At 32.1% G+C, this 15,489-nt stretch overlaps 1 protein-coding gene across 1 annotated transcript; it reads right to left on the bottom strand.

Annotated features, from left to right (window-relative positions):
- Window positions 1-4,526: 4,526 nt before the first annotated feature.
- LOC144548405 (uncharacterized) lies at window positions 4,527-7,654 on the bottom strand. The gene is made up of 8 exons (XM_078297065.1): window positions 7,400-7,654; window positions 6,746-6,851; window positions 6,390-6,432; window positions 6,191-6,263; window positions 5,687-5,774; window positions 5,025-5,081; window positions 4,814-4,892; window positions 4,527-4,680 (listed from the first exon to the last, which is right to left on the bottom strand). The coding sequence occupies exons 1-8, from the start codon at window positions 7,534-7,536 to the stop codon at window positions 4,667-4,669; spliced, it is 597 nt and encodes a 198-aa protein (XP_078153191.1). The 5' UTR covers window positions 7,537-7,654; the 3' UTR covers window positions 4,527-4,666.
- Between the last annotated feature and the right edge of the window lie 7,835 nt (window positions 7,655-15,489).

Here is a 15,489-nt window from a genome sequence, read left to right as displayed (position 1 = left end):
CGCTATCTCCGAATGGGCACGGTGCCACGGTCACACAAAATATGAGATATCTCAGAGGATAGGGCACTCGTATATTACATGGTCTGATCCTGATCAGATGATCGAAATGCATTAAACTCAAAAGATTTCCTTTTGAATTAACGAGGATACGCATTCCAATCTTTGGCGATAAAAGTTTTAACAAAAAAAACTAAGCCCATTCTAGCTTCTAAACGACAAACAGATGAGTTGATAATACAAGTTAATAAAAAAAAGTTTCCTCAAATTATATTTGTTATACACACGTCAATTGTCGATCTTTTTATTAATAGAAAAATAAAAAATATCAAAAAAATATAGAATCACAAAATTTTTAAATATAGAAATAATGTTATAGAGTATAACGACTAGAGCATTATAATTGAACGTTATAGTCTATAACATCTAGTTAATCCGATCACTAATTAACTCGCATAAAAAATGTTAATAATAATTATTCAAATTATAGGAATCTTATTCAAGCATAATTCGGAATTCATATTATTCTAATTGTTATTATCGACAATTTTTCTAGAATAACAAAGTTATATCATTACATAAAAGAAATTTAAAAATTTAAACCAAAAAAATACTGTAGTTATTATGGGGACTATAATGTCCAACTACAGTGTTTTTTCGGAGTTAATTAGCGATCGGATTCACTGAACATTATAGACTATAACATTCAACTACAGTGCTTTCGACAAAATTTTTATGATTTTGTACCTCATTTTTGATATATTTTTATTTTATTATCCATTAATAAAAAGAACGGCATTAATTGACCTGGGCTGGAGTGAGGGCTGGCTAAATATATTAGATTGGGTAAACATTATGTATATCATGGTGAGATCATTTTTAAATTCAAATTTTCAATTTGAAATACGTAAGCAAGATTTTGTGTAGAAAACGGAAAATCTACTTGAGAAAAATGTATTTTGTATGATATGTGTGATATGTTGATACGTTCAATTAAAACAATGCAATTTGTGTGTTACAAAATGTATTTTGTATGAATTTTTTTTTTACTGTTTTTAAAAAATTTTCTTTCTTATATGTCGATCAAGTTCCAAAATATGGAAATTTCTTATTTAATATTATAAACCATGATATATAATATAATTCATTCAATTGTCTTCTATTAAGATATTAGAGAATATCAAATAATTGTAATTGCAATTGCACAACTTTTTTAATTACATATTATTTTAAATTAGAACTATCTTTGTTCATAATTAAATTACAACTTTTTAAATCACAATATTGCTATTGCTCGCTACTCTCCTTTACCCGACCGCTATTTCTGTCTAAAATCCTTCGTGAAATTTAAATTTTTAATTTTTAATTTTTTTTGTCTACCTAGATTTAACCACCATGGACAATTCGTTGCCGCAATCACCATTGTGGAAAATTCGCTGCTACAAGCGCCATTGTGGAGCAAAAAGAAAAGAAAGGGACGTATTTATTTAGAAACTATAAACAGAGATAATGGTTTTATCGTTTTTTGGAGCTCATCTAGCTCTAAAAATAAACTTTCTCGCATTACATCGGATGTCTCATGTGTCTTGTGTTATGTGTCATGTGCTTAATTAATAATATAAGTTAATGGAAGTTTTTTTTATTGATTCTTGTTATATAATTTGTTATTATTGAATGAAACTATGCACGTGTTTTTGATGTGAAACAAAAATAGAAAATGTACATATAATATGTAGATATGTATAATCGATAGAATATTATAAAAAGAAATAACGACATATAAGTAATAATTAGAGAGAAATATGTTAGAACGATAACTAATAATAAATTTATAATAAACATGATTAAGAAGAACATGAAATTTTAGTTTGTAATTTTTATCATACTTGAAAGACACAATAAAAAATTAGCATTAATGTAGTAGAACGCATAAGTTTAGGTGATTGAGAATAAAAAAAAAATATGATACATCAAATATTATGCACAAATTCTGCTAAATGTATTTGTAGTAGGGATGGCAAAAAAATTCATAGTTCGTGATTCGATTAGGGTTTGATTCGGGTTTGATTCGAGTTTAATTCGATTCGAAATGAGTTCGAATTGAAACAAATCAAACCAGGTTCGGTTCGAAATTAATTCAAACCAAACTCAAACCTAGCTTGGTTCGATCGAAATGGGTTCGCGAACTTTTATGGTTCGAATCTCATAATAACATCGGCCGTTCATTTACCTGGTGAAATTAAAACCTAAGATAGAGAGTCATAATTTAACTTAGCCGACGCTCCATCGCTCTCAAATTTCAATAACCTAGTTCTCTCTCCGCCTCTCCCTAACTCACTCTCCCTCTCGCTCTAAAACCTAGCCGACACTCTCGGCAACTGACTGTCTCTCCGGCCGTCACTCCTCTCTCCGGCCTAGACAGTTGTCTCTCCTCTCTCTTCGACCGTCTCTCCTCCACCTTCTCTACCTTTCAGATTCTCACTTCATTAGATGGTCCGATCGAGGGTTTGATCGAGTGAGCACTCGAGGTACAATTACTTGTTTTACTGCATATTTCAGTTCTTATACTTAATCATCTTTTTACGATTATTTGTTGTGATGTATTTTTTCATGAACAATTTTTCAACTTAAAAACACTAATTTCATACCGGTAAAAGGAAGCCATGTGAATTTTGTCCCGTGAGAAAAAATTAATGTATAAACTACTGGTATAACTAGGGCTGCTAAAAAATAATTTAGTTCGTGATTCGATTTGGTTTCGATTCGAAAAATGTGTAGTTCGCAATTAATTCGATTCGAAACGAATCAAACCAGGTTTGGTTCAAATCTAATTCAAACCAAACTCAAACCTAGGATAAGTTCGATTCGGTTCGATTCGTTGCCACCCCTAATTTGTAGTGTGCGGTGTGCCTATTTTATTTGAAACAATTTAGCCAACACAAACCAAACACATATAACATTTATTATGCCTGTCCATAATGAATTTACTGTGCATTCCTATGTGTTTGTTCATAATTTGAAACAATTTAGGTCTCTGTTGTGATCATAAAATTTTCAAAACTCATTGATATGCTCCAACTTATGTCTTTGACATGTGAATAAATTTCTTTGGCTTGAATAAAATAGATAGAACAAATATTATGTTTAATACTCTGCTAGAATGCATTTTACAGTGTGTTTGAAAATATTTGTATATGTTTATAATCAATTTATGCCTCATTGCAATTATAGTATCATCAAAACACACTCATATGCTCCAACTTGTGTCTTTACATTTGCATAAATTTACCTAGCTAAATAAATGATATGCAATAAATTTATGCATAAAATTATGACAGAATGTATGTAAAATGTGTTTGGAGTTTTCTGTTCATATTTTTAATCAATATATATAGGCCTAGTTGTAAAATCTCGAGAACTCACACCGCACGCCTCTAAAGAACAATTCACCGCTAATAAATTGCTTCCCTAAGCAAACATTTAAAGTAACTTCAGAATCATCTACATGAAAACCTATAATTGAACAATAACATACAAGAGTAAAGTCAGAGTGTGATGTGCTCATCAAGAGAGTTTGTTGAGCACAACTCCAAAAATTTATTTGATCGGCTTCAAACGACGAATCTAAACCGTTCAAATCTATCTATTTCATGAATGATGCATGTACATAATTTTTTTTTACAGTTTCGAATTCATTTAGTACAAGATGAAGCAGTAAAAAAGAAATATTTTATAAGTTATTTTATAATTTGTTCTATATATTCATTTTTCATCATTTTTTTACCGCTTAATCTTGTACCAAATGAATTCGAAACTTCAAAAAATTTGCATCTATGTGCATCACTCATGAAGTAGATGAATTTCAATAATTTAGATTCATCGTTTGCAGTCAATCTGATATACTTTTGAAGTTATACTCACCAAACCCTTAATATGCACGCCACAATTAGGTTTCCAAAAACTCTAAACCCTAAAAATAACAAGGATCTCATACATTATTTTCCTCTCAAGAACCAAAACCTTTCAAAAGCACACGATCCAATTTCATTTCGATTAAAACAAACATTTAGACAAAAACCAAGAGCAAAAAAGTTTGGACCCAAGGAAATACAAAAGAAATATAGATAAAATAAGAGCATCGTGAAGCAGCATGTGAGGCATCTTTTCACATTTAGAAGCTGAAATTTCTGGTCAAGGACGTGTCTTTTAAGACTGAAATGCTGTAATCTACATTATTTTCTTATATACGTAAAATATTTGAAAAATTCGATACTATGAATTTAATTTTTTAATGCTAGAGATAAAAATTAGGTGAAAACTTTCACAGGAATTTCTCTTAAAACTTCAAAGTTGCATATCAATATCATTTCTCCTTAATATTTCCGGTCCATTAGTGAGTGAGCTCAACTATCAATTCTTTAAAAAAAAACAGTTGCATATCAGATTTGCATAGTGATTCTAATATTATTTTTTTTCTTTATTTCCCTGGAGCAATAAAAATGTAAGTTGCATTTGTTGAAATCCAGATAGAAACGCACATTCACAAGTACAACTACTAAGAAATGAATAAATAACATACAGAAAAGGATTCAAGCTACATCGCTACAAAAAATTTATATAATTTTGTATCACATGATAAATGATAAGGCCTCTTGGTAATTCATGTCGATCACATTCTTGGTGCTGCATAAAGAAACAAATTAACACATTAAACAACAATTGTAATTTGCCATATGCTTAACATTATTTATATGCATTATCTTTGCAATAAATGAAAAACAAATACCAAAGCACAAAAATGAAACAAAACAAATACCTCCACCAATGGTCGCTTCAGGAAGTCGTTCAATAGAGTATCTGTGCCGAGTGATATACATTATAGGGATCCCAGGTATCTGTCAAACACATGAAAATAATTAGGGTCCAATTACATACTGACAATAAAGATTGATTTAAAAGAAAACGGAAACCATACTAAAGGTTGCTTTAACAAAATAAGTACATAAGATGGTCAATTTCAAGTGTACCTTTCGAATACGCCGCTTCAGATCTCTGTCGCATGTGGCAACAATGTAGCACTTGTGCTGTTTAATGAGGAATATTATTACCAATTGCAAGTAGCAGCAGATATTTTTGCATATAAGATGTTATTTTACTGTACTCGCAAACCGAATTTTTTTAATATTTACAATTGACATCCATTATTCTATGGGTTAATTAAGAACAATATACCGACCCATTGAACAAACGTTAAGTCAGAGCAAAAAATTGACATTAATATTGACATCGCTTATTAAATTAATCAAATTCATTCATGAGTCATAACACATTCATAGTTTCTTATAAACTTGTTCAACAATCAAATTCGTTTTGCACTACAAAAGTTCAATTAACAAAATATAAAAAGGCTTAGTAAAAATCGGGGCAAATTTGACAACAATTAAATGTACTTATAATTCATACTAACCAGAAGTTTAGGTCTAAGCTGCACACATGTTGGGTGTAAATATGAGAATATTCAGGAGTTTTTGTAAAGTATATGCTAATGGAAGTTATTTGAAAAAAAAGTGAAATCAATGTGAACAAAATGTCAGCAGTAGCGTCCCTTCTAAACAAATGTCATGTACATCTTTTCCTTTTCATTTACAAATAAATGCAGAGAATCAAATAGAGATAAAAAAGAATGCACCTGAGTAACACGTTCTACAATGCAATCATCAGCATAAGTTCCCTTGTGCGTGCATGGTAACCTGTCAAATCTTGGGTCCTTTGCGATCCTGCAATTAGAAAACAATAAAGTGAAATATAAACACAGAAATAATACATGTCATCAAAAAAAAAAAAACAGCCTTTTCCCATAAGGGGTTAGGACCTTCAACGATCTTCACAATAATTGTAGGCAAAATTTCAAATTCAAAATCCAATATATTGGACATGATCAAACAAAGAGCGTAAAATTGCATATCATGAAGTTTATGCAAAAGGTCTACACAACTTTTGAATTAGATTGAAAGAGTGACTGCATAACATTTTACAATCAAAAGAAGATCAGCATTTTTTGCAATAAGTCCATTCTGGTAAAATAATTATAGTAAACTGATACCGGATCTTGAAGCTTATAGGCCTTAAAAATTTCAGACAGATTTTTTTTTTTTTTTTTTATAAATAAATTTAACAAGGGCAGAAGGATAACCTCAAAGCAACACGATACTTTTGACCCAATTTCTCCAGCTCAGCCATGACACAATCAGTTATGCATGGTGTGCCTACAAAACCCAAACAAGTATGGGTAATGAAATAACTAACAAAATTAAACAAAAAGAAAATCAGATTAAATGTAAAATTAGGTGTTGAAATAAAAAGAACATCAAAAGTAATATACTAGCACTAACATTTTGCATAAAGGCAGTCCATCATTCCCTTTTCCAAATCCAACTGCATAACATAAGCAAACAGGGTTTTTAAATACACACCGTACTACATGCAAAATTTTCTTCTCATGTCATCCGAATTCTACACATAATGTTTTCATTTTTAACAATAATTATGCAACAAGGATGTGGCTAATTACTTGCACTTAACTGCAAATACCTAATAAAGAGACAATTTCAGCTAATCCATAATTCTAAAATAATCTTATATCTAAAATTGTTACCAATAATTCTTATGTAAATTTTGTCCAACAAACCCACCTCATCCTCAAAGCATCCATAATGAAATTTAAAATAAATACAAATAGTTTCAGCACCTTATTCTGAATAGAGAAGTTGATAAAGTTGGTATCCACAATGACTCTGTAAGGTGGGCCCAGTGCAGTGTTATACTTGAAGAATAATGCTGAAGAAACTTGTGGCCTACACATCAAAATCCACAAAAGAGAAAAGATAAAGTCTGGTATAAGACCTTTTTTCAGAGTAGAAAAAAGTTTTCATAGAAGGCTCAAATTTTGATACACTGTATATTTCATAATAATGTGAAAGTATCTCAGAAACAGCCGAATTTTAATGAAGCTTGATTGATCTAGTTCTCTGACCTGTACAGGAATTGGAATTTAGAAGTAATTTATATCCAGGATCAACTTGTACCGATAATCTAACACTACCTGAAATTAGTTCACTCAATCCCTCACAAAAGACCTGACTTACTAGGCTATATACCAGTCTCGAGATTTCAGAAATCAAGTGCACAACTGGAGCACATTAACAAAATTCCATAATATCTAACAATTGATTAATTAAATGGGTTATTTGGGTTTAGGAGCCAGCAATAGCCAATAAGTGGGTACAAAACTTAGCTAATTGAAATTAAGTAACTAATGCTCCAATTCACACAACAATATCCTCCAAAATTATGTATACAGCAGAAATTCTACATGGACAGAGAGAGAGAGAGAGAGACTCACACATTACGAGGCAAATTCTCCTTCTCCAGATCCTTCTTTTTAGGGTTTAAGACCTCCTCCTTGTACTTCTTTATGGTTTTCGAGCTCACAATCTTCTTCACTGTGGCAAACTTCAGCCCCTTTTTTGCCTTCCCCATAGCTGCTATTTTCAGCTAAAACATCTCAAATAAAAGAGAAAGCAGGAAGATCGAGAGAGACGCCTTAATATAATTGAAGCAGTCAGCGGTGGATGGAGTGCGAAGGAAAATTTGGAATCTGATACACATGTAGAAATCATTAGATATGCAAACTGATAGAAAGAGTGTAACAGTTCAGGAATGAACGCAAATAAAGCAGGACAAATGAATATAAAAAATAAGGATACCATCGGAAATAAAATACTAATTAAGTCCACATGACGGAGGGAATGACCGAACTGTTACACTTTTGCTATCAGTTTGCAAAAAGTGTTCTGTCATTCCCTCCCTCATCTATTGCTGCCTTTAAACTATTTCATCTATTGTTGCCTTATAAATAAATATCTATATACAATTAGATAATTGGTACCAGAGAGGTGGTACCAACAGACAATGTAATAGTTTTCATATTATGAAAATCAGTGGAATATCCCACCTTTTATCAAAAAAAAAAAAAAAAACAATTAGAAGACAACACACTTAGAAGAAGGCTTCCCAAAAATTCAGTACCATCAATTCATCATCAATACCACAAACAGAAATTCAATTGATCTTATTGGAGTAAATGACACAAATTTCACCACTTAACATCCTTATATATACTTACTGTCTCTTTATAAGGATGTTGGTACAAATTTCAGCACAATTCAATTGATATACTTACTTCATCAACAAAATTAAAATCTATACTTACTGCAGGTACCAAGACGGACCTGATGGAAGAGCCGAGAGCGAGGCAGATCGGTGCGAGGAAGAGCGAGACAGGTCGGAAGTGAAGGCGGAAGACTGATGGCACCGTGGCGGAGGTGGAAAGAGCGGCTAAGAGAGAGAGAGGGAGGGGTTTTCGGTGAGGCGGAAAGAGAGGGAGAAGGGTTTATGAGTACGATCTCCCAGAAGTATCCCACATTTTGAGTTTCGATCTGTACAGTCCGATCATAAATTCGGCCAATCCGTTCCGTGGGTGGGCACACGGAACCCAGATCAGACGGTCTAGATCGATACTAAAAAATTGCGTTACTTTAGGGAATTCGAATTCAGAGTGTTACATATGTCCCTGAGGTACATTTTATATACCCGGACCGGTCTTTTAACCTTGCACGAATCTTAAAGCTGACCGATGTAGTTTCTCAGGCATCGGATTGAGTTTAGTCCGGCTGGCATTAATCTGGGCCGTCCGTTTGTACGTGAAATAAAAATAAAAAATGTACATGACCCGTATCTTTGATTTTTTTATTATGCTGTAATGCTCTTAGAGTGCGTTAGTGTAATTTCATCAAAACTCATATATACGAGTTACGACCCAATTTACGGCTTTTACATGTTCATAGAATTATCCAACCTAAACCAAACACATATACCAAATAACATTTATTAAGCCTTAAAGTTCGTCCAGAATGCATTCAGATTTTTTTTATATATGCGAATAAATTTATCTAATTAAAATAAAAAAGATCGAACAAATATTTACATAATACTCTACTAAAATGCATTCAGATTTTCAGTGTGTGCTTGAATGTGTTTGTTCATGTTTATAATCAATTTAGCAAGGTTCTAAATAGCGTTTATCTCATCATAGCGGGGAGCCTCTAAAAAAAGCTATAGCGAATAGCGTCGCTATAGCGAAAGCTATGCCACATAGCGTTTTTTTATTTTTATAAAAATTATATTATATATTTGTACTAAATATCAACATTATCTAGTCTTATAGAATAATAAATAATACCAAATTGATTAAAAAATTATAATATTCATATTGAACCAATACAAAGTCCAAATTGCGACTCAAAATATCCATAGTAATACTAATATCATAAACTATCGATCTTTTTCTATTCAAAATATCTTCAACATCATAACATAATTTATCTTTTTTTCTATTTAAATTTCAAAATAACCTAGAAATTGAAAAGAAAAAAAAATCATACTTCTAGTAAAATAAACAGATGATCCTTGAAGAAATTATTGTTAGTCCCTAAAATTTCAATAATTTACCAATTATTTATTTGATTTATCATCAGGTAAAAAAAAAACCAAGGACAAAATGAAAAATTTATTATAGCGGACTTGAATTTGATATAATGTAATATTCATCAAAATAAAACAATATCTTCAACATCTATTTATTTTAAAGTCCATATAAATTGAAAAAAGAAGCTCATGCTGCATAGTGCGCGCTATTTGCACTATAGCATCCGTAGCTCAAATAACATGTTTTAATGCTATACCTTAGCGCCGCTATAGCGCGCTATTTAGAACACTGCAATTTAGTCATGATTGCAGTATATAAAAAAAACACATATGCTCCAACTTATTTTCTTACATGTGCATAAATTTACAGAGGTAAATAAATAAGATACAATAATTATTATGCACGTATTTATGCTAAATGAATATAAAGTGATCTTGGAGTTTTCTATTTTTTAATCAATATCATGGTGTTTGGGTGTGGCATAAGATTAATGAGGCTTAAGTTGGTTATTTCAACTTTAGCTGACAAAGTTATTCATGTTTGGTTGAGATCTAAAATTAAGTCATAACTTAAGCTATTTTTTGTTTGGTTAGAGTTTGTGGTTTAAGTTATGGCCGATCAAAATTAATCATATTACATTTTATATAATTGTTTGATTTAGTAATTTACGATAAATTTAATTTATCCAACATTTTATGCAGATTTTTAATTAGCATTTTATGACAAAATTGATTTATACAATATTTTACAACTTGCAATTGCAGATTTTTAATGCATTACAGCATATAGTATATAGTAATTGTGTTGTGATGCAATTGCAAGTCGTTTGAATAAAAGCACATTTCAAAAATTATATTGTAATGCAATTGCAAGTCGTTTGAATAACATCACGACGACTCATGGATATGCTCCAACTTATTTCTTTTACATGTGCATAAATTTATTCGAGCTAAATCATATACATACAGTAAATAATTAAATATTGACAATTCATTCAAATGTGCTTATTTATATTTTGAATAAATTTATGACTCATTCTGACCATAATATCACCAAAACTAGTAAAATGATAGATTATATCAAGGTTCATGCAAATATATATTTCTGAACATCATTAGCTCACTTTGCATATACCACCAGTAGATTTTAATTAGTAATCTGGAACTTCCAAAATTTATATTATGACAAGTATTTTGAAATGGAAAGGGGCTAATTTCTAGATTGATCTTGATCAAAACTCATGGACCAAAAACTGTTAGACTTGTTAAATCTTAAGAAATGCACTAGTTGCTAATAAAATTTCAGTTGTCCTGAGAATTAATTGTGTTAAATTAGATAAATATTATTTCAACAAATTAATAAGGTCATGAAGCCGGAAATATAAACAAGAGATAGAAGATAATTGCAGTTAATTAGTTGAATAGTTTCCTTGGACAATCCAAACATACTCGAAGAATTGCTGAATTAAATATTAATTTTGTTTGACCAATATGAAAATGAATAGTTAATTAGTTTGGTTCACTTTCAATTATTTTGGAATAGTTTATTGTTTCTTTAATTACTGAATGTGTAATTTGTGGTCACCACTACTAATACCTTTACCAATGCCACACTACTCATAATTAATTGAGATTATTTACATTACAGGCGTGCTCTCTGTCTCACTTTCTTTCTCTTTTACTTTCTTGTTTTAGCACCAAAAATCACACGTGTCTTGGAGTGTCCACCGCTTTGGAAAGTTTTGATTGCAGAGTAGGTCTTTGGCTGGGCTGGGCTGGGCTTTTGATTTTGGATTTACCATGCATTTCTTTATTTCAGAAAAGATGTATATAAAAAAAACAACGACATAATGTCAAAAATAAGCTAATTGAGAATATAAACCATTACAAAATAATTCAGGATAATAATCCCTTTTGCAAGTTAAAGAATTAGGAAATTGTTCAAAATTGATGGACAACCGGCAGCGGAGCCACATTGAACTAGAGGTAGGTTGTCTATTTTTGGATTTTAAAAATTGGTTATAGTTATTTGTATAATTCGACTGTTCCTTATTCTGAAATTTTTTTGTCTACTTTTGAACAATTTACATACAGTCTGAATTAGTTAATTAACAGTTGTTCGCACCTCATTAATTGTACCAGTAAAAACTCTACTCCTCACAAAAATCATAGCTAGGCCCCTTTGAACAACACTTCGTCGTATGGTGAAATCCATCGGCCAATGCATGAGAGAGAGAAACAACTTTAATTTTCAAAGTGAGATAATATTATATAGGAATGGAATCAGCTGCTTTTTAAATCTATGTTATTTCATGCTCTTCTTTATATCTCTCTCCTCTCTCTCTCCTATTTGAAGTGAGAGATAGACAGTAAAAATGACATCAGAGTTATTTTTCCTTTGAGAAAAGTAGCGGATTCTGATCCTACAATAAAAGCAGCGGCTTCTGATCAAATCATAGCGGATTCTAATCACAATTTTGAAAATTAGGGGCGCCTCGGATCTGGAGAATAATTTTTCGGATTTGAATTTTCGGTTAATTATTCTCCGAATTTGATTTTTTTTTTAGATTTTTTTAAATTAAAATAGAAAATGTTATGATCTATTTATTTTTGTATTAAAATATTAGAAATATTTTATATATTTCTTTGAAAATAAATGAAATACTATATATTTTGATTTATTAGAAAGACTGCGACAAATAATCCGGATCAACATTTTTTAGGTCGGATTTTTGTGGCTGTAAGAAAATTAAAATATTTTTTTTGTCTATTATTGAAAAAAAAATTGAATATGAGCTATTGATTTCGGTTCAAAAGTCACTTCTAGGTAAATAAAAAAAATATTGCGGTCCGCTCTTAGTTTAGAATCATAATTTAAAAACTGAAAAACCAATTGATTACACCACAACTCCGAAACAAACGTTTTGATATTAGCCAATCTCTTTCCCTCTTTCTCTCTCTCTCTATATATATAGAGATGGGCTATGGTGCATTGCAATGCATGGAGGGATTTGTGCATTGGACCATCAATCTAAAATTCAAAATCCAAATGGTCGATCCAAACCGTTCATCTTGTTCTCCATATTAATATGTTGTTGGGTTTTGTGGAACGGTTCAAACCCATTCAATTAGCTTAAGCTGCGGAAAGAGTAAAACAAAAATTTTTACATCTAACTTAAGCTACGGATTAAATGAATCAAGAAGATTCGTTTAATCCTATTTACAGATCTACTCCATAATTGATTTCCTAAAGCATTAAATCTATTTACAAATTAAATAGATTAATATAACAATTTATACCTTGATTCCAAATCTCAGTTGGAATGTAGACCGAGCGAGTAGAGCCTCACCAGGGATGGAATCGACTCGCAGTATCACACGTGTGACACCTCTATTGGTTATCCACCAGGACTAACCGGAGAGCGATTTACTTCTTCTGCCAGAAATACCGTAAACCACGGAATTCTGCAGAAACACTATTCATCGAGAAAATGATGAAATAAATATATTTGTGTCCCGAAGTAACTCGGTTTTGCTTAAAAGCTAAACCGCAGGATTACACAAAATATATTATTTCCTAATCTCGAAATAACCGAAATCAAGGAAGAGAGAAAAACCGATTAACGAAGTAATCAGATTAACACGTGAATTAGTGAGTCTTTCTCTCTACCCCTACCCCTCTATTTATAGAGTTTTGAGGAGGTTCGCAAAAGACCGAAATACCCCTCAAAACAAATCTATTTACCAAAAGCCCTTGACACCTTATCCTTTTATCATGTGAAATGACCAAAATACCCTTGCCACCTCACATGACACATGTCAACACATGGGAAGTCGGCACCAAGGTAAAAAGACCATTTTACCCTTGGTCCATTAAGGCATGAATAGTGTTGGGCTTTGATTTTGGGCTTTTAATTTTAATTAAGGCTTTGATTATTTTGGGCTTTTAAATCCATAATTCAAACCCATAATTAACAAATTAAAATCCAAATCAAATATATATAATTGTCATATACAATTATATTTCTTTTCGGTTGTTGTTCGGTAACTTTTATACAACGTAACGTGTACGTTTATAAATTAACCGTTGTTTCTGCTTGTCATTCTAAATGACATTTATAATTTAATTATATCATGTATAATTAATTATAACCATCTTAATATTAATTATAATCAATTTATAATTAATCAGTAAGATTCTCCGAGTAACTCCTATATGGTGTGACCCAATAGGATCTGTGTTATGTTGGTAAACAGAGTTAAAACTGTTTTAACTTCTATAATCATGGGTGGCATCTGGCAACACATCATGACCATCCAATTACACAGATGATGCTGTACTGTACAATATCACGATCCAGTAAACAATTTACTTGTGTCAGTTCTTCTGTCTCATAGCTATCAGATCAGTTTCAAGGTAGATGTGTGTCATCCTTGGTAACTGTATCTTTTCTTGATCTTGAGTAGATTATCAAATATAATTACTCTTGTAATTATACCGCATGCAGATAATCTAACTCTATCAAGGGGCCCAGTGATGCTATAGCTCGTATAGAGATACGAGGGACAAGTAGTATTCTTGGCAGACTATCACTTCCTCAGCTAAGTTATATATATGGAAATGCTACCGTTATGGCTGCTTTTTACGGACAGCGTTAGATAACACTTACTCATATATATTTCTTAGTGGGAACGATAAATACCTCATACTGTAGAACTTTGACACTGAATGAAAACATAAATGACACGAACACAATTCTATTTAATGTTTTATTCGGGGTCTGTCAAATACCATGTTCCTAGAACATGTATCCATGTGATTAAAATGACATCTCGTGTCAGGTGGTTTGTAAAACTTAACCATCTTTTAATCCACATGCTAACCTTATCGCGGTAATTAGTGTTCCTGCTAATTACCTTGGTCAGTGACTTTTAAGAGTATATATTATCTATATTATGGAGTTTCACAATTTCAGTCATGAACTCGAAATGATCCATAATTTCAATAATACTCAAGGCAACAAAATGATATATAAATAAACATTCAATTCATGAACAAAGCTTTATGATTAATTTATCGTATTATTGACTTCTAGATTATTACAAACTAACAATCTCCCACTTAAGCTAGGAGCCAATCATCGTAGGCTCTACTTATACAAATCTCTAGTATTCTAAAAATCTCGTAGATCTAAAGAAAAACTCATAGCCAGTCTCCTATGTGTCTCAGACCCATAGAGACAATATGCATCTGGTGCTTGGCTTGAGGAAGAGGTTTCGTGAGTGGATCAGCTGTGTTGCTGACTGTGTCAACTCTACATATCTTTACATCACCTCTATTTACGATCTCTCGTATCAGGTGAAAACGCCGTAGAACATGCTTGGATTTCGAGTGCGATCTCAGTTCTTTGGCCTGAGCTATAGCTCCATTGTTGTCACAGTAGAGGTCCACAGGGCCTTGAACACTGGGAACCACTCCAAGTTCGCTAAGAAACTTCTTGATCCAGAAACCTTCTTTAGCTGCCTCGGATGCAGCTATGTACTCTGCTTCGGTGGTTGAGTCTGCTGTAGTCTCTTTCTTTGAACTCTTCCAGCTCACAGCACCACCGTTGAGTATGAACACATACCCAGACTGTGATCTCGAGTCATCATGGTCAGTTTGGAAACTGGCATCAGTGTATCCATTTATTACAAGCTCGGAATCACCACCGTAGACGAGAAACATATCCTTAGTTCTTCTTAAGTACTTAAGGATATTCTTTGCAGCAATCCAGTGCTCTTGGCCTGGATTAGCCTGATATCTACTCGTCACACTCAAAGCGTACGAGACATCAGGGCGAGTGCACAACATGGCGTACATGATAGAGCCAATAGCCGAAGCATATGGTACTCTACTCATAATGCTTCGCTCATCAGTTGTCGAAGGACACTGAGTCTTGCTTAGCT

This window comes from Carex rostrata, chromosome 33 (genome assembly GCF_964058835.1).
Source record: "Carex rostrata chromosome 33, lpCarRost1.2, whole genome shotgun sequence".
Taxonomy (NCBI): domain Eukaryota; kingdom Viridiplantae; phylum Streptophyta; class Magnoliopsida; order Poales; family Cyperaceae; genus Carex; species Carex rostrata.
The sequence above is the reverse complement of the archived record's forward strand: the minus strand, read 5'-3'. Positions and strand labels throughout refer to the sequence as shown.

Bases quoted from the DNA above. Each gene is read 5' to 3' on its own strand.
- LOC144548405 (XM_078297065.1), bottom strand. From the start codon at position 7,536: ATGGGGAAGGCAAAAAAGGGGCTGAAGTTTGCCACAGTGAAGAAGATT. The intron at 5,775-6,190 runs GTTATCCTTCTG...TTCTAATTGCAG, and splicing joins AAGTATCGTGTTGCTTTGAG to GATCGCAAAGGACCCAAGAT. The intron at 4,893-5,024 runs GTACACTTGAAA...TGTGTTTGACAG, and splicing joins TGAAGCGGCGTATTCGAAAG to ATACCTGGGATCCCTATAAT.